This window comes from Nothobranchius furzeri, chromosome 1 (genome assembly GCF_043380555.1).
Source record: "Nothobranchius furzeri strain GRZ-AD chromosome 1, NfurGRZ-RIMD1, whole genome shotgun sequence".
Lineage (NCBI taxonomy): Eukaryota > Metazoa > Chordata > Actinopteri > Cyprinodontiformes > Nothobranchiidae > Nothobranchius > Nothobranchius furzeri.
In genome coordinates, this window is record NC_091741.1 from 38,786,877 (window position 1) to 38,805,789 (window position 18,913).

At 46.3% G+C, this 18,913-nt stretch overlaps 1 protein-coding gene across 1 annotated transcript in view; it reads right to left on the reverse strand.

Moving 5' to 3' along the window:
• Nucleotides 1-14,074, reverse strand: part of LOC107386826 (thyrotropin-releasing hormone-degrading ectoenzyme) — a 203,809-nt gene extending 189,735 nt beyond the window's left edge. The window contains exons 1-2 of the mRNA XM_015961451.3: nucleotides 11,701-14,074; nucleotides 120-364 (exon numbers count right to left, since the gene is read on the reverse strand). Of these exons, the coding sequence (XP_015816937.3) occupies nucleotides 120-364; nucleotides 11,701-12,195 (740 nt within the window). The 5' untranslated portion in view covers nucleotides 12,196-14,074. The remainder of the gene's footprint in view (nucleotides 1-119; nucleotides 365-11,700) is intronic.
• Between the last annotated feature and the right edge of the window lie 4,839 nt (nucleotides 14,075-18,913).

An 18,913-nucleotide genomic window follows, 5' to 3' on the forward strand; every position in this document is an offset into this window, starting at 1 on the left:
GATGTGAAGCTCTGACCTTTTCTAGTTGAACCACCTGCTGCTGCTCCAAAAACGTGTGTGTGTGTGTGTGTGTGTGTGTGTGTGTGTGTGTGTGTGTGTGTGTGTGTGTGTGTGTGTACCTTCTCTCTCTCTGCAGGGTGTACGAGCTCCTGAAGAAGCCTAGCAGCTCATCCTCGATGGCGGCGTCGAAGCTGATGTTCAGGCGGTAAACTCTCATTGGTTTCAGCTCTCGGTGCAGCACCACCACGTACATCTGATTGGTGGGGTACGAGAAGTGGCGGTGGATGCGCATGACTCCGCCTCCTGGCCTGTTGGAAGGCCGGCCGCTGGCGCCGCTCTCAGCCGTGACAGAAACCCGGTCGACCTGTTTGGAGGAGGAGGGATGGGTGGACACGCTAACATGTAACAATCGGACTTTAAAAAAACAAGCTAGCAGCTAACAAAATATCTCTATGTCATAGATAGCTTTCTGAACAGCCTCTGTTCAGAGAAATAGGGTTTATTTACCTCAGGAGTCAGGACTGAGGGGCTGAGGGCTAGTCTGAATGTAGCCAAGACCAAAGTGTGTTTCTGATCTCCTCGATGTCCCGTTTGACAGCTTTTTCTCACGTCACCGTGTTTTTAGGCAGAAATGTAAAGATCATCCAGGGACGTCAGCCCTGGATGAGCGGCTGCTGACGGTGACCTTTACCCTGGTGAATAATCCCAGAATTCCACCAAATTCCACCAAATATGAGGATGTAAAGGAAACCTGATATAAGGGGTCAAAGACTAGCTGTTAGCCTATCAGTCCTGAAGTATGTAAATCATTTTTATGAACAGAGGCTGTTCAGGTGAGATGGGATTAGGCTTCACACAAAGATTACAGATTGGATAAAATGTCTCGTTTTTCATTCACTTGTTCACTCCCCTTCAGTCTGTCATGTAACAGTCGTTGCTAAGCAACCACACACCCACAGCCAGGTGTTTGAACGTATCACCATGGTGATCTGACAGGAGCCAGTTGTTTTTAGTTGATTTGACACATTTTCTTTAGTTATGAGGCTGAAGAGGAGGAAGGTCCTCGTGTTTGTTCTCCTGCCAGCTCACCGAGTCCCGCCAGCCTTCAAACTGACCACAAGATGAGGAAACGGAGGTGTTGTGGGTGAGCGGGAATTACAGAGCGTCTCACTCATTACAGGTCCTGCAGAGCCTCACAGGTGCTTCCACCTGTCCCGGCTGAATAAACCCGAGCTCAGGTTCAAGTCGGATCGGGCCCTCATGGTAATTAGACAACATGTCAGAAAAGCTGCAATTAAAGCAGGCAGGTGCTAAAGGAGTAAGAAGACACGAGGGATCTGCCGCTCCGCAGTCCTACTCGGTTCTGAGAGGTCCAATCAGAGGGGCGGCTCTGTGGGCGCACTAGGAGAGCGCGCTTAAACATCACATCAAAAGGTCTGAACACACTCAGCTCCTTTCATTATGTGGGTAAGAAATTATGCAACAAAAACAAGGAGTTTGTTTATTTAACAAATCAGCTGTTGAATACAAACACAGATGTAGGGAGATGATGAGAACCTGAAGGGGAACCGGAGCTCGGTACCACCTCTCCAGAGAGGAAGCATCCGTCAGACGGGTTTCTATCTTTGCTCCAAATGATCAGAAAACAACAGGAAACGGTTCAATTATTACCTCACACTTTATCTAGAAAGGATCATTTTATCTTGTTATGCCTTCTGAAGGAAGAGCACCTCCTCACCACACACACACACACATGCACACACACATATACACACACATACGCATGCATACGTACATACACACACACACACACACACACACACACATGCATACATACTTACATACACACACAGATACATACACACACACACACACACACACACACACACACACATGCATACATACATACATACACACACATAGATACATATACACACACACACACATGCATACATACATACATACACACACATAGATACATATACACACACACACACACACACACACATGCACACATACATATACACACACACATGCATACGTACATACATACACACACACACACACACACACACACATGCACACATACATATACACACACACACACACACACACATGCATACGTACATACACACACACACACACACACACATGCATACGTACATACATTCATGTACACACACACACATATACACACACACACACATGCATGCATACATACATACATGTACACACACACACATAGATACATATACACACACACACACACACACACACACACACATATACACACACACACATAGATACATATACACACACACACACACACACACACACACACACACACACGCATGCATGCATGCATACATACATGTACACACACACACACACACACACACACGCACACACACACATGCATGCATACATACATACATACATGTACACACACACACACACACATGCATGCATACATACATACATGTACACACACACACACATATACACACACACACATAGATACATATACACACACACACACACACACACACACATACATATCCACACACACACACATCCACGCATGCATACATACATATACACACACACACACGCACACACACACACAGACATGCATGCATACATATACACACACACACACATCCACACATGCATACACACACACACACACATCCACACATGCATACACACACACACACATCCACACACACACACACACACACACACACACACACACACACACACACACACACACACACACACGTGTTTCATTGGTTAAGGATCGGCTCGTGCGGGCCGACGACGACAGCCGAAGGTTTAGTCGACCCCTGCTGCTTTTCACCTGTTCAGACCCAAAGGTCAGGCAGGACTTATTTCAGGCCTGGTTGCCACGGTGACCAGTAACCTTTAATCCTGGTTTTCTGTGCTTCCTCTGAGGCGGCGGTCTCGCTGGAGTAAATAGAAATAAAATGTTCAGATTTCTCCTGAAAACACACGGTTTGCACCTGGCCAGGTGTTTAGGTGTTCAGTGTGTGATTTAGCTCTGCTGTGGTTTGGACCTGCTGAGGACCAACTTCGTCATCTTGAAAGATGCTGAACGGGTCAGAACAGAAGAACCAGCTCTGGCTGCTTTTATTTCTTTGGAGGCCATTTAGCTGCGTCTCCTACTTCCTGTTCCTGCTTTGTGGGCTCAGATTGAGTTTATTTATCTTTTTTGGGCTCTTGAGTTATTTCTAGAACGTTCTGCTCTTTGCTTTGCTCCTGTCTTTGTCGCTTGATGTTCTCAGTCTTTTCCGGCTTATATATCATGGTGTCATCACCTGTTTGATGTTGGCAGAACTCGCCTGGACCCAGTCACCTCGTTATCCCACGAGAACCCCCTCCCCCCAGCCGTTTGGACCTGTCGTGCTCGTTTTTGACTTCATTCCTGTGCTCGTCAGAGGGACGCCGTCTTCCTGCTCGGCGCAGCCTCATTTGGGTTGGAGTCAGGTTCTGTTGGATGCTGCTGCCTGCAGATCGTTCAGTAAAGTCAGTGGAGGCGCTCTCTGTTTAGCTGGTTCTGGTTTGAATGGATCTGACAGGTTTCAGGTCTGCTGGTACCTCAGGAAGAGACGTGATGAAACCGGTCCTCTGAACTCCCTGAAGATGATAATGAGAGGAGCAAGCTCAGGTGTCTTCCTGGATGAAGATCAGATGCTCCGTCTCCTCCTGCTGGACTTCCAAACACTTGTTGTTTCTGGAATTTCATCAGATTATTTTGTGTGTGTGTGTGTGTGTGTGTGTGTGTGTGTGTGTGTTCTGTTATCTGATGAAAGCACTGGTTGATCTGGGCAGAGGGCCTCCTGACACCGAGGGGAAACTTTGGGGATCAAAGGGATTTGTCGGAGGGTTTTCTGGTGAGTCAGCAAACAAAGCATCCACTCCAAGATGGCGTCAGATGCGTTTTAGCTCCGGTCCCTTTGGGACATCAGAACACCTTCATCCAGCCGTGGCAGCTGCTGGGACCCTGGGAGCCCTACAGGTGACTTTCATCAGCTGGAGTCTGGTCATGTGACTGAGAGGACGCAAACCATCTGAAAGTTCACGGTGAGGTTTTCTCAGACGTGTTGGATGGGAGTAAAACCCACGTCTTTGTTCCGCTGCAGCAACTGGCCCTTGAGCGTAGCTAGTGTTAACACACACACACACACACACACACACACACACGCGTGCACAGAAGCACGTCCCTCACTGACGTCAGACGGTCCGAGGAGTCTGATGGAAACCAATAAACGAAATGTGTCGTAAAAAATTAACTATTTTACTGAAACGTGCATCCTGGAAAAACCTCATCCATTCATCGTGAGCGTCCCACTCTTAATGAGTGGACCATAACCCACCCATCACACTGGATAAAACCACCTATCATCACCCCCTGAGCCATGACGTCATCTAATGAATGAATGAATGAATCAAGAATTTTGGAGTTGGATTGACAAACACAAGTAAACCATCAGTACCAGGGACGCTCTGATCCGATCACACGATCGGAAATCGAGTCCAATCGTGTGATTTTAAACAGGTTGGAATCGGAGGGGAAAACTGGATTTAACCGTTTAAAACAACAAACGTTTAAATTCGTCCGGAGAAAGAGATTTTCTAACGGAAAAAAAAACGGCTTAGATCCTCTCCATCAGCGCTCTTTGTGTCACAGACAAACACCGTAAAGTCCCACAATTTAAGCAAGACCGGGAATTCACACACATAACACGTAGCAGCTAGCTAACAGAGCATGGCTGTCGCCCTAAGAGAGAAAATGTCTGTAATTTGATATTCTAAATAAACAGCAGAGGGAGTGTAATGTGTGCAAACCGCCATTTAACTGGTGGAAAAGGTGGTGCTGCATTCAACACCACGACTGACGCGCCACCTCAAAAAACTAACCCTGCTCAGTTCGCTGCAACAATTCGGATAAGCCAGCCGACACCAAAGACACGGTAAAAACAAAAAATAGTCCACGGACAGCAAAACACCAAGATGGCAGCAGATTTATGACCCTGGATGACGTCTGTGGATGCCCGCGTCAGGTTTGGAGTCTCCTGGCGTCGCGGTACGATCTCCTTTACCTTCACAGATGCAGCAGCTCTACAGGTGTTGTGTAGAAAAGAGTAACCCTGCTGCTGATCGTCACGCGCAGCGCCATCGCTGTCGTTGAAAACAGCCGCACGCTGAGTCAACTGTTTCAAATATGAGCGACAATGAGGATGCTTTTACATGTGTCGTTAATATTAACGTGTTTCTGAACGAGGGATGTTTTATGACAGCTAAACTAAAGAAAGTCTAAAACAGAAAGAAGCGCATAAATGATTAAAAAATAAAATGTACGCATTTCTAAAGTACCGGATCGGGACTCGGTATCGGCAGATTCCCAAAATCAAATGACTCTGGAGCAAACGTGTGCTCAGAACATCCCTAGCTTGTATTTAGTAAGAACAAAGTAACTCTGGCTGCTGGTGAACCTGAGCTGCAGCTCCATGGATGTGCGCTGTGATCCAGATGCTCTGCATGCTAACGCTACCAACACAGGTAAAGTAACAGCATGTAACACAAGCAGCAGAAACACAACATTCCCGTTTATCCGTCACATTGTCTCAGTCTGCAACAATAAAGACAAATCAAGTCCGAGTCATCGTTTACTGAAGAGTGACTCGAAGGTCTAAGCCTGCAGCGACCTTCCAAAGTGGCTCTGTGTCACGTTGGTTAAGTATTATTATAAAAAACAAAGTTGTGTTTTTAAGTATTTATAATATCAAAGCAAGTTTAACTCGTTCACTGCCATTGACGACTAAAGTCGTCGTTTGCATTATTTTACTGTGTGGGCGTCGGACGAGCCCCCGCACCGTGAGAACAAACATCACAGCTCTAAAGCCGATCTTCATCCGCGTACGTCACACGTCACGTGATCAGGAAGCAGAACATCCATGTGTTAGGAGATCGTTTTGGGCTGCTGCTGTCAAAAAAGTGAGTCGAGAACCGGAAAAGCTTCTGCCGATCACAATTCAACAACGGATTATGAAAGAACGGATAACGCTCGAAACGCGCGGATTCTTCCTGATGTAAGAGGTGAGTCTCCGCTTTGTTTTGGTTGTTTTGCCGTCGACGTCATCCTAGCGTTCAACGTTCTGTCACTCTTAAAAAAAACAGTAAAAACGCGGAGAAACGCTGGCAGCGAAGGGCTTTATCGATCAGGAAACGGCTGGCAGTGAATGAGTTAAGCAGCGTCTGACTTTTTATGGAATCATTTGAATGAATGTCAGACACTAAAAGAACCAGTAATACGTTTTGATCTCTTTTGCACTTTACTTCGTTTTCCACAAATATCCCGAAAACAAAACTGCATGAAATAAATAATTTTCTGCTCCAATCAAAGAAAAAGACTGATGTCCCTTATTGTGACATCACAAGCGGGGACTTTTAGACAGATCATTCCTGAAACCAAACACCGATGTGTTTCTAGAGGCAGTAGAGACCCACAGGGCAGCTCTAAAGGATGTTTATTATGCATCCCTTTAATAATTCAGCTATAATCTAAAAACCTTACAGAACAAAACTGAAGCATTGGCTCCGAAAAAGAGAGCTTTGTTTGTTTGCATCTGCAGCTTAAATACTGGAGTCTGCAGGAGGAAACCAGCTGACTGGGACGTTATTGGTCTGATCTAGGGCTACACAATATATCGTAAATATATCGTTATCGTGATATCAGCATGAACGATATGCATATCAAAAAGAACAGATAAATATAGCAATGAATGGTCAGCTCAAATGTTTGCTACATATAATGTCAATCAAATGGAAGTGTCATGTTTTTTTTAACAAATCAAATAGAGCTCTTCACTCATTTGGCCAATTGGGTGGGGTCTCATAGGTCAGATGTCCGCCCCCGAGGCGAACGGCACTTAATTTTGATGGTTAGCAAACACCTGATTTAGCTTTGTTCTGCTCTTTTTGCTCATTCTGCTTTTCCCGGGATCCACTGATTACCTTTTCTTGTTCCTTTCCTTTTGCTTTTCTCATTTTTATGATTTTTTTTATTTCTTTTTTTCTTGTTTTTGATTATTTTTGTTCCTGAGTTAAGTTTTTATTTAGTGCAAGTAATATCGTTAGCGCCATATTAATCATTCTTATCGAACATCGTAGGTTTTCCTTATATCGTGCAGCCCTTGTCTGATCTTTTCTCAATAAACTGCACAGATTTAGTGACAGGAACCAATAAAAACACTGGATTAGATAATCCCACCGGTTGGGTGTGGGGAGGCGGTTTGTCAGCAGTCTGGCTGCACGTCCTCCATCCCATCAGATCAGCTGACTGATCAATAAAGACATTAAGATGGAATTGGTGTTAAAAACGTCGGCGTGGCTTCCTCGCTCCCAGCTCCTTGTATCCTTTTCTCCTCCGTGATTTCAGGGATTGGAACATCCAAGCTCACAGCCCGAGGACAGGAGGACGAGGACTGAAGGAAGCATAAATTAGAGGTGGAAGGCACCTCTGCTCGTTCATTATCATTGACACGAACTTAACCCGTTGGCTGCCTGCAGGCTTCTTTTTAATGGTCAAACTTTCAGCGTTCAGATGTTTCCTCTGAATCATTCTGAAGTTGTACAAAAGCTTCAACGTCAGAATAAAGGACTATTTTCCACCTTTTCATCTCCCCACCAGCCGCTCCTGCTGCTACACCTCCTTCTGCAGCTTTTTTCTTTGCGGGCTTTCACATCCTGACAATATTTCTTTTCATAATGCATTAACTCTGACGATACCTTAGGAGACCTGCCTGCCGCCCGACAACACCTATTAATTCACAGAGCGCTCGGATGCAAACACGGGGGAGGCTGCAGGGCTTTTAATTGGTCTCTGCCTAAATTAGACAGATTTATCCATCTCTCACATTAGCTTCGATGACCGGCGTGAAGAATCGTGTGGCTCGGGCGTTTCTCTGAGGCTCTCTCAGCACGCGCTCGTCTCACGATTCGGCTGAAACAGCAACTCTGGCGGTTAATTAGCCTCGTTAGAGGAATCTCTGAGGCCAAATCTGGAAATAAACATTCTGTGTTTTGGATTTCTCCAAGACGGAGCGCCAGTCTACACGGAAAAATGGGACTTTTGTTTCAGAAGGACTCTGCGGGAAACAGGAAGTGGTGTCAGGAACTTAAACTCAACATGTCTGAACAGATGAGGACGAGCGTAATCCAGCTGTTGTGAAAAGTGCTTCTTTAAAAGGAACTCCGGCTATGAGGACGCGTGTGCACTTATGAGCCACAAGTTTCCTGTTGTATGTTGTTAGAAACACAAAATATTGCTGTTTATTCATAAATCTGTCATATTTAGTGTATATTTGACATACGTAGGACGCCATGTTTACCGCACCAATGCACTCTGGGGGCGATGACGTATATTGGTTGCTCTTGGAAGAACAGCTATTGATGCTAGTGTTTGGTTACGTGCTCACCGTATTAATAATGAAGTAAAATGTCGCATTGTGCTGCTTTTGGATGTAATCTCCAGCCAGAGGGCAGCAAGGGGAGTGATGTGAGTTTACAGCTTTCCCACTGGCAACAAGAGGAGAAAGCAGTGGGAAGACGCCTGTGGATGGACACAACTTCCCAAAGATCCGCGGCTGTGTTCCCAACATTTTTCTCCTGACGCGTTTGAGGCTTATAGTCGACCACAACGACTTAAAGAGCTCACCAGAGCGGCTGGGTATAGGAGAAGGCGGAAACTAAATGCTTTACCGACCATTTTCCCTAAACGCCCTCGGGGAGACGAGAGACGCTGGACGCCCTCCTGAGCCGACAACCCGCTCCTGCAGCCGCCGCTTCCGTCACGTTCAGCCAACCATCGGACACGCCACTCGTCACGGATGAAGCTGAACGTTCATCGCTCCCGTCAGTAAAACAAGCAGTAAGTGTAGCAACACAGTGTTGTCCACATAAACAATATCTGCAGTGGTTTCACTGAACATGCTAATCATCTATAAAGCACACGACAGCTCTGGATGCTAAAATTCTCCTAAATCATTCATAATTTAATAAGTCTGATCACACGATAGCTTACCGTTAACTTCTGCTGACACAAATGTGAGCACGCTCCCTCTCGGTTACCATGGAGACCCGTTTGCCGCACACGCACCAGCGGTTTTGTGCTGCTCTCGCTTCATCCCGCCCTTCCTGCTCTTCATGTTGACGCTCGTTTAGTGAAACACGGACAGTGATGTCATCATTAATGTTTCGCTCTGGTTCAAAGTGAAAAGGCTGAACAGACGACATGCTGATGTCGCTGAACAGTCGCTACAGGGTCCCAAAGCCGGCCGGTGCAACCGAGGTACAACCATATGACGTCACTACCCAGAGTGCATTGAGACGCTAACAACAATGGCGACCGACGAGTTAAACTATTTTTACAGATTTTATAAAAATGAAGACATTAAGAAGGTTTTTTACACCACTTTAATATAACTGGTACTAACATTTATCTTTTAAGAACCACAAAGTTTTGTAACCTGGACTCCTTTTAACAACCTTAAGAGTTTTTTTTTTATTATTATATATGTCCCAGAGATAAGTCAGAAACTCTGATCTTTTATTTTTGGCTATTTTTGTGTAAATAAATTAAAATATTAAGAAGAGAATCTACTCCACGCACCTCTGATTCATCTGAAACCGTTTAATTCAAAAGAATGGTTTGGTTTTATCGGGTTAGGCTTTTCTCAGCAGAACAAACAGGAATCAATCTAATAAATGTTTACAGAGTTTAAAGTGTTTTCTACTTTAATGTCCTCAACTAAAAAGAACGTCTTACCCCGGCTTTCCACCGGAGCCGTCAGCAGCACGTTACTGCAGCAGCACGTCATAGCTGCTGATAGGAACCGCTGTGGTCAACAGAACCTTTTCCACTGGAGCCGTCAGCAGCGCGAGTCGGCCGCGTCTCAGGAGCAGCATGTCACGGCCTTTACGCGCCGGTTCTATTTTCTACACGCGACGCCTCTGAAATGGGTCAAGTTCGACATTTTTGGGGAAGTAAAGACAGGAAATCGGACGCGGAAATGGAGAGAAGCTACAGAGATTTTCAGAATAAAGAACGTGCTGCCTTCCGGTCGCTTTACTTTTAAAAAAAGGTTACTAACTGTGCGTCCCCGTGAGAAGTTATCACCTAGCTAGCAGTCTCCTTTGTTTTTCAGGTCCGTATTGGCGATTATAAAACGGACAGAACATAAAACACAAACCATGTTGTAGTTTTCTCCTGCTTGTTGTTGTGTTTACTAACGAAGTGTGACTTCGTGCTCGGTCGGTGACAGCTGCCCCCCTGCTGCTTCGCGTCTCGTGGGAAGGGCCAAGCAGCAGCTTACGCGAGCAAGACGTGCTGCTGACGGCTCCCGTGGAAACCCGGGGTCAGAATAAAAACGGGATTTAAACCAGAGCCTTACTGGGCTCAACTAGTTACAGACCAAACTGGGACTAAATCAACAAACCGAATCTGTTGTTTTGGGACTAGTTTTGTCTTCCTGGGCGAGATCTCAGTTTATCTGCAATTTCCCTGAATTTCTGCTCCTCTCGAGTCTGTTTCCCATTTTTCGACTTTATGACTCTCAGAAACCCAACAGGACGTTCCAGATGTTTTTCTGACACATCCTGAAGCCCACAACTGTGAGCTCCTTAGGCCAGAGTGAAATAGGAATCTTCGTGAAATTTGGGATCGTGTGGAAAGTTGCTTGGAAAAGCTGTTTGTAGTTTGTCTCCAGCAGTCGGAGCTGGTTTTACTTCCTGGTTGTTACTAGCAGACGGTAGACCCAAAACTACATTTTCTTATTGTTTCAGCTCTTCTTTGACCAAGACCTGGTCAGGGGAAGATCTGAAGGTCTTCATGAGTTGGCTTGAAGGTTCTGAGGCTTGTTGTATGCCAGTAAGTTTCAAACTACAGTTGCATCCCTGGTGAAATACGAATCAGGTATAATCTACAGTGGAGGTGGTTGGAGGTGGAGGCTCGTTGGCTGCTACAGAGGTCTTCTACAGTCTGACGTCAGGTTTGAGCAGTTGGATCACGGTCGCTTTGTCCCTCTACCAAATGGTACCGGTGCGGTTTGGGTCACGCTGGAAGGAAATGAATCCTCCACGGGTCGATTCACACCAACTGTTGATGGTTTGGTTCCCACCTTGGACCAGTGGTTTTTCAGCCTCGCTCGCTGCGTTTGGAGCCTCGGACCTTCTTTTAAAACTCTACATCAGGAAATGTATAAAATAAAATCAGTGTGAAGTTTCTAAAATAGCTCAGTGGTTGCCTTAAGTATTTTTACGTCACCATTTACGTCCGCACACCTCCACCTGAGTCTGAAACGAGAGAACGAACCACGACTGAGCCGATACCGGCGCCGTAGTGAGGGCGGATCGGTTTGAGTACGCTAGGTTTAGCCGGTCTGAAACTACGTCCGAGTACGAAATGCAGGGGAGTGGAGTTAGGACTCACTGACCAGCCCTGGCTTACTTTGGTGTCCATAAAGAAGATTTCCAAGAGGACTTTAAGTATGTGGTCCAAAGTTTTGAAGCTATGGAGATGTGGAGAATGATCTGAAGAAGCTAGAAACTTTTGTGTAACTCGAAACAATCTATGAAGATAAAATTCCCCCAAACATTTGTGTACATCGACGAACGTACCTCAAGTCGATCTGTGTGCAGCACGATGAATCGGGTGGCGTTGATGCACTCCAGTTCGATGCTAACTTCACCTGAGAACGTGAAGTTGTCCATGTAGACAGCAAGTCTCAGGTCGTAATGCCGCGGTCTTATCGATCCTGGAAGCCTGGAGTTCTTCCACGGCTGGACGGTCTCCTCGTCCCCTCTCTCCCCTGTCCTCTCCCCTCTGTTCCCGTTCAGTTTTCCCGACCCTCCGGAGCCTCTGGAACCCACCTCGCCTGTAGATCCTTTGCGATCTCGCCCACCACAGTCCTCAAAGCGGAGGCTGAGAACCACAGCGACTACCGTAACGATTATGAGCGTGATGATGGATAAGGCAAATCCAAGCACCAGGCGTTTGTGCACCGTGATGTGTCGCTCAGTGGTTCGAGGCCGGACCACCACCGACTCAGCCCACTGGTCCGATAGGCCACGGCCGTTCCGCATGGTGCCGGGGCTGCTGTCGTTTAGTCCCATTTGGCGTAAAACGTCAGTATGAGAGCAGCAGAAAGATCTCAAAGTTCAGAGTCAGAAAGCAGTTGGGAAAAACATTCATGTATGCAGGGAACTGGTCCCAGCCAGTCTTCGGGTGATTCTGAGTGAATCAGCCCGTTTGGGAACTCCGACCTCGCTGCGGCACCGTTCGGAACGTCCTTCAGCTCTGACTGGAGGTGGGAAATCAACACTTCTTACATTTCAGCAGCAGAACTGACAGACCAGAGAGGATGAGATGGTCGTTTGCGTTTTGGTTTTGCAGCGAGGAGAGAAATCGATGCTGCGTGGCTCGATTTCAAAAGCAGGACGCTGAGCGGGAGGAGGAGGAGGTATTTTGTTGAGGATGTGGCTATACAGTGAGCGTGGCATCCATGGACTTCCACAGCAAATCCACTGGGTAAGCTAAACTCTAAACCTCTGCAGAGAGAGGTGGGAAATGCACAGAAAACAGCTGAACTGAGCTGGATTTCCTCACTGATTTTGCACTGAAACAATAGAGCGGTGACAGGAACGCTCAACTCTCCGGGTCGTAAAGCCGGCCTGAACAAACACGGCTGCTTACGGTCCTCGGGTCATCGTAAAGTTAATTTGTTCTGAGTTAAAGCTCCTCCAGAACCGTCGTAAAGCATCAGCAAAGCCCACCGGGACTCTCCGGGGTTCAGTGTCACTACACAGCTGCAACATCTGGGTCACCAGGGTCAGCTTCGGGAGACAAGTGCATGCCAGGTGTGAAACGGACCCAACCACAACCCCAGATTAGCCGGTCCAGTTGGGTCAGAACTTTGACTCAGAATCATCAGTCTTCTTCTTTCTGTGGGTTTTTATTTCAGATGAGTCCAGATTATATTTTAGCTGTAATCTGTTAGAGCTGTAACGTTGACCGGCTTTATTCTGGATAACGGGATTGATGTGAGGTGTTTAATCCCGGTACCGAGCCACTACCGGTGGGTCTTTTACAGCCAACATGTGGGTTTGTTTCACCGCTCCGCCTCATGTGGCTGACGGATTAACACCGGATTAAAACTGATGGATAACCGGGAAACGTTTCCATTTAACGGGTGCCAATCCGAGGGGCGGCGGTGCTAACGGAGGCGGAAATCCGTTTTTATAAACGGGAAAATGAAACCTGTCCGTTAGTGGGATCAGCGGGGAGGTGATGGGGGGGCTGTCCGCTCGGTAATTAAAACTCCGCCGGTTCTCCGGTAACTTCTACCGCCGTGCGGACGCGCTGAACCCGGGTCGGTGTTGGACTTGTTTCCTCCGGTGGTTTGTCCGGTAAAACTCGGTCGTGGCACCTGCTGCTGCACCTGCGTAGTCCCGGGGACCGGCGGAGGTTACCGGCGGTCACCAACCCGGTTCCGTCCCAGGATCCATGAAAACCCGAACCTGTCAGAAATCCGTTCTGGAAAACAGCAGATCTGCTGCACGGCGTCAGGAATCCGTTACCGATCCAGTTCAGCACCGCAAATTCATCACAGCACCGTTAGAGATCCGTTCCAACACCCGGGATTCGGGCTGGAACCGTTCAACTGAGATCCGGTACCACACAGCGGAGATCCGATCCGAAGCCTTCCAGAACCACCTGGTCCGGTTCCGTGTATCCACAGTGTCTGGCTGGGTGATGTCCGGTGTGAGCGCCGGGCGCGAGACCCTCCGGTGCTCCGTTAATGAACCGAATGCTGCTGAACTTTTTAAACCCCGGAGTGCGGCTGCTCCTCCCTCCCCCCGCTCCCGGTGATGATGAAGAAGAAGATGATGATGATGACGGTGATGATGAAGTTCCGCTGCTCAGCATCCCTCCATCCCGCCCAAGAGGAGGATGACGGTGCTTCTGAGGAAGAGTTGTGCAGGCGCCCGTGTGTGTGTGTGTGTGTGTGTGTGTGTGTGTGTGTGTGTGTGTGTGTGTGTGTGTGGCTGCTGCGCACTGACAGGCACGCGCTGGCAGAGGGAGGGAAGCTTCTCCCACCAAACTCCATTCAAATGTTGGTGCTGCTCCACCTGCGAGATGCCCGGATGTTCTGGTTACCTCACACACGTGACCTCGTCAGCTGACACACGCCTATTAAATAACCTTCTCTGTCCAAATCCAGTTTATGTCTAGAGCACTAATAAAAACAGCCACGTGAACCAAAGGTAAAGGTAAATAAAACATGACACAACCTCGTAGGAGTCGTAGTAAAAAACAACTCAAGGGAAACCAAAGTGAAAAGGTGTCCACAGCGACGGACTCTGCCTGTTTTACGTTCAGAGGCAGCTCTTCCACAACCTGGACCAATCACAGACGAGGCTGTCTCCTCTGCTCTCACGTTCTGTCAGGGGAACCGCGAGTCGGCCACGATCAGCTGACCCCAGAGACCGCAGGCACAGGGGGAGTCAACAACTCTGACAGACATGGACGTAAATTTTTTTTTGGGGGGGGGACATGCCCCCCCCCCCCCCACCACCACACACACACTTTTTCCAAAGTCAAGTTTTGACCCCTGCACATTTTACCATCCAAAAACAATATTACACTATATTAAATTGACACTGGTTGAGCTCTAGGACCAAGCGGAAAACAACAGTTTGTGTTGAAGCCTGTTTCCCATTAGAGCATACTGTAAAGATCCGCCCCCCCCCCCCCCCTCCCACTTCTAAAGTGAAAATTACAGTCCATGCTGACAGGTATTGTGGGGCAAGGCCATGTGGGCATTTAACCCTCATGATGTTCAAAATAAGTTTCGATAAAAGGACGAACAACTAAGTCCTTCAGGGGTACTTCTGAGTAAAAAAATGCTCATGAAATACGTACGTGGAGTAACCAGGTAGGTAGGTTTTATCGTTGTAAATCTTCAACGCCTGCCTCCAGAGGGTTAAAGGAAGTAACAACATTTTAACACGAATTCAGTAACTGACTAGTGAAAGCCCAAAGGAACCGGTGAAATCTGCACGTACTTCCGGTAACCGCTAAAACTGTCCTCCTTCCATCTACTCTTTTTAGTCTATTATCCATCGCACTGCTCCGACTCTACCTTTGGGAATTACCTTTAGCATTTATTTCTTGTTGTTTGTATTGCTTCCTTGTTATATTTTGTCCTGTACAGTGGACCTTGAGAGCTTTGAAAGGCGCTTGAAATAAAATGTATTATTATTATTATTATTAGTATTAAAAGACGCACCACAGCACAGACTGAAGACTGGCCCACGTTCAGCTCCACAGACCAGCCTGGTCATGCGTTGATAACCCTGTTCTCTGTCACGGCAACAAATCCTAACAGGACCTGATGTTCAGGTAGAAAATGTTCACCTTGACAGAACCTTATCTTCAGCACAAGCTTATCTGGATGGCAGGAGGAGGAACCAACACCTCAGCACCGTCCAACTGCTACCGCGATTCTTCATTAGCTCTTTAAACTTTATCTCTGTTCGGATTTAATCTGGGTCTGAACATTCCAGCCAAAGCTCTGGGAAGAGAACGAGACGTCCCGGAGGGTCCCAGTCCTGATCGAAGTGAGTCACATCAGCAGGTCTGGTTTGGATTTAGTTTCTGAATCAAACAGAAACGTGTTCTATAGTTTCTGGGGTCCGTTTGCCTCACTGGCCCAGATCTGGGAATGTTATCAGGCGAATGCTGAAGTTTCTAAACCTGGAGGTGGAGTTGCAGCCATTGTGGTCAGGTCTGGAAGAGGCAGTAGAATCTAAAACACACACACACACACACACACACACACACACACACACACACACACACACACACACACACACACACACACACACACACACACACACACACACACACACACACAGGTTGAGTGGATGGGGAAGGCAGGTTATCTTATGCAGGGTATCTGCAGGTTTAAAGGAGCCAAATTTAAGACTTTTTAAGACCTTTTTAAAGTAAGTAAGTAAGTAAAAGTTTATTTATATAGCGCCTTTCACAGATATAAATCACAAAGCGCTGTACAACATGATAAAGATCAGGGCAAATACCTCTAACCAATAAAAACATCAGAAAAACAATAGCAGTGGTAAAATAGAAAATTAAATCAGGAGTAAAAACAAAGTGAAGGTGTGAACCCGAACAAAGCCATCTTTCTGAAACATTTAGGGAGGGAACGCCTGGATGAAAAGGTGAGTTTTTAGATGATTTTTAAAGACCTCTACAGTGTTAGAGAGACGGAGCCACTTTTTTAAGGCCACTTTGACCAAATTTAAGCTATTTTTTAAATTAAATTTAAGCTATAATTTCCAGCTATTGCCTGGAACCGGTGCTAACCACGTCGCGAACGTGGGATTAGCCATCCCGTTACCATTAAACTTGCACTTCCCCATGGTGCAAGCTCCCGCTAGCTTAACCAGCTAATGTGCTCATCTAAAAATAGCCCCCTTTCACAACCAACTGAATATGTACGGTTCCGCTTTCGCCAACATCGTACACAAAAAATGCTGAACACCAACTAGAAATTCAGGAAAATTTTATAGAAATTAAAGAATCTTGTTTATTGGGTCTTTGGTGATTTAAGACCTTTGGAAACTGGATTTAAGGATTATGTGTCCTTTTTAAGGATTGTTAAGGCCTTAAATTCGGAAAAGCAAATTTAAGACTTTTTAAGGACCCGCGGATACCCTGGAATAACGAGCCTTATTATGTGTGTTTTAATTCATCATCTTGGGGCTCCTGGGACATTTTATATGCTTTATAGAAGCTGAAAGACCAGTTTCCAATCGTAATTTCACCCCGTTCGATGGCCCCTTTAAGATTTGACATTTTCAGGTAAACTCAAGCTCATGGGCAGGTCTGAGCGAAGGACTCGGTCTTGCCCGTTGGCCATTCTTCTGTTTTCTACCATCAGCTGCCTGCGGTAAACATCTTGAACTGAAGTGCCTCTAGATGTTTTAATGACTCCAACGTCACATCTGAACTGACTTAGAGCAGTTCTGTGCTTATTATTCAGCTGTGGCCGTTACCTGAAAAGGTAAATCAGCTGATTTATTCTGTGGCCTTGATGGTCCAACAAAACTCAAAAGCCTCAGACAAAATAAAACAGAATAAAGCCGTGGCCAACTGGAACCGCTGCTCAAATGGAAGTAATGCTTATACTTTAACTCCAGAACAGCTGGAGACCGCAGGGCTTTGCTGTGCTGCCGTGAGCCCACTGACCAGGTTGACCTAGCGGGTATTAGCATAACTAGCTGTTAACCCTCTGCTTCGTGCCTCAGTATTTTAGTGTTGCTGGTTTTGCTTCCATGTTATTATAACACGGCATTTTGCATTTCATTGGACCTTCTGAGCCACCGTAGATTTAGTGGTTACTTTTCATCTGTGAGTCACTTTAGATGAAAGCATCTGCCACATGCATAAACGGATTTTTGAGCCAAAAACCAGGATGACCTTAGGGCTTTTAGATTACGGCAAAAATTATAATCCCGATTATTTAGATTGAGATAAAAATTTAGATTATTTAAGAGGATTTTTAAAATTAATGTTGATTTTATTTATCGATGTATTCACTCATAAAATTGCACAGGGTGCAATCAGAGGAAAGGAAATCACAAAATCAGCTCCTGATTCTTAGCATAAAAGAGCCAAAATACTTGCTCATAGTTTCGGACGCAACAGGCTTAGGCTGAGGCTTAACTAATCTAAGCTTACCCAACACAGGCCCACATCGATAAAAAATACCGACACCAAGATTATTCAGTGCATTTTTAATATTAAATAAATATGAACATATAAAAATCTATGTTGTAGTGAACTGCCATAAAATGTCTGAGCGATGGGAGGTGTGCTGCAACGCGCGCGCGCACACACACACACACACACCCCCTCTACCCGTCTCATGGCAATCAGGGGCACGCTGTGTGTGTGTGCACGGCGTTGCGTCTGCATTTAGCCATTTTGTAGTGGCTCAGGAGCCTGCGGGTAGAGTGTCTGTGTTTCTCAATGTCAAGGCGCCTGGCCTCGCGAGGCGATGTCTTGCGAGCCGAGGCGCCTTGCTTACGAGGACACGGTCCTTCCTTAGTCAAAGAAAACGGTTAAATGGAACAGACTTGCATCACGTGACCGCGGATTCCACGGCGGTCACGTAACGTCACATGACACGGGAGATAACGTTATATTTTATACGTATTAGTTTCAATATAAATATATAACGAGCCTTTTACTTTGTTAACTTAAATATATAAGTGAGTTACTACCTGCTAGCCACCGAAGCTGCAACTACTAAGCAACTAACCAACCATAGATAACTTCTTTGGATCTTAAAAAAAGACATTTTAAATTAGCTGACTTACTTTTAAACTTGAAATTTGTCCCTGAAGTAGCTGCCGGCTTCTGATCCACCGTCCTTTTGAAAATACTGCGGTGCATTCTGGGTAATTTTTGACCAAGGCTAGGCTACAAGACACCTCCCGTGTATCCTTGCTCAGCTAGCTAAACGGCTAACAAATGGAGAACACACGCCTCAGCGGCTCCTGATGACGTATCTCCTAGGCAACCGGGGCGGGGCCAAGACATCAAGGCAAGGCTCCTTGGCATTGAGAAACACCCCTGGTCTGATCCCCCAACGAGGGATTCGTTTAGCATGAAGGCTTGAACTGACTTGCAGTTGTTTTAGGGTCCATGTTGGACCAATCAGAAGTCAGAAAATGTGGTAGGCGTTACCAAAGTCCTCAGACGTCAACCCCCTTTCCCCAAGAAGTGAAAAAAACTTCATGTGTG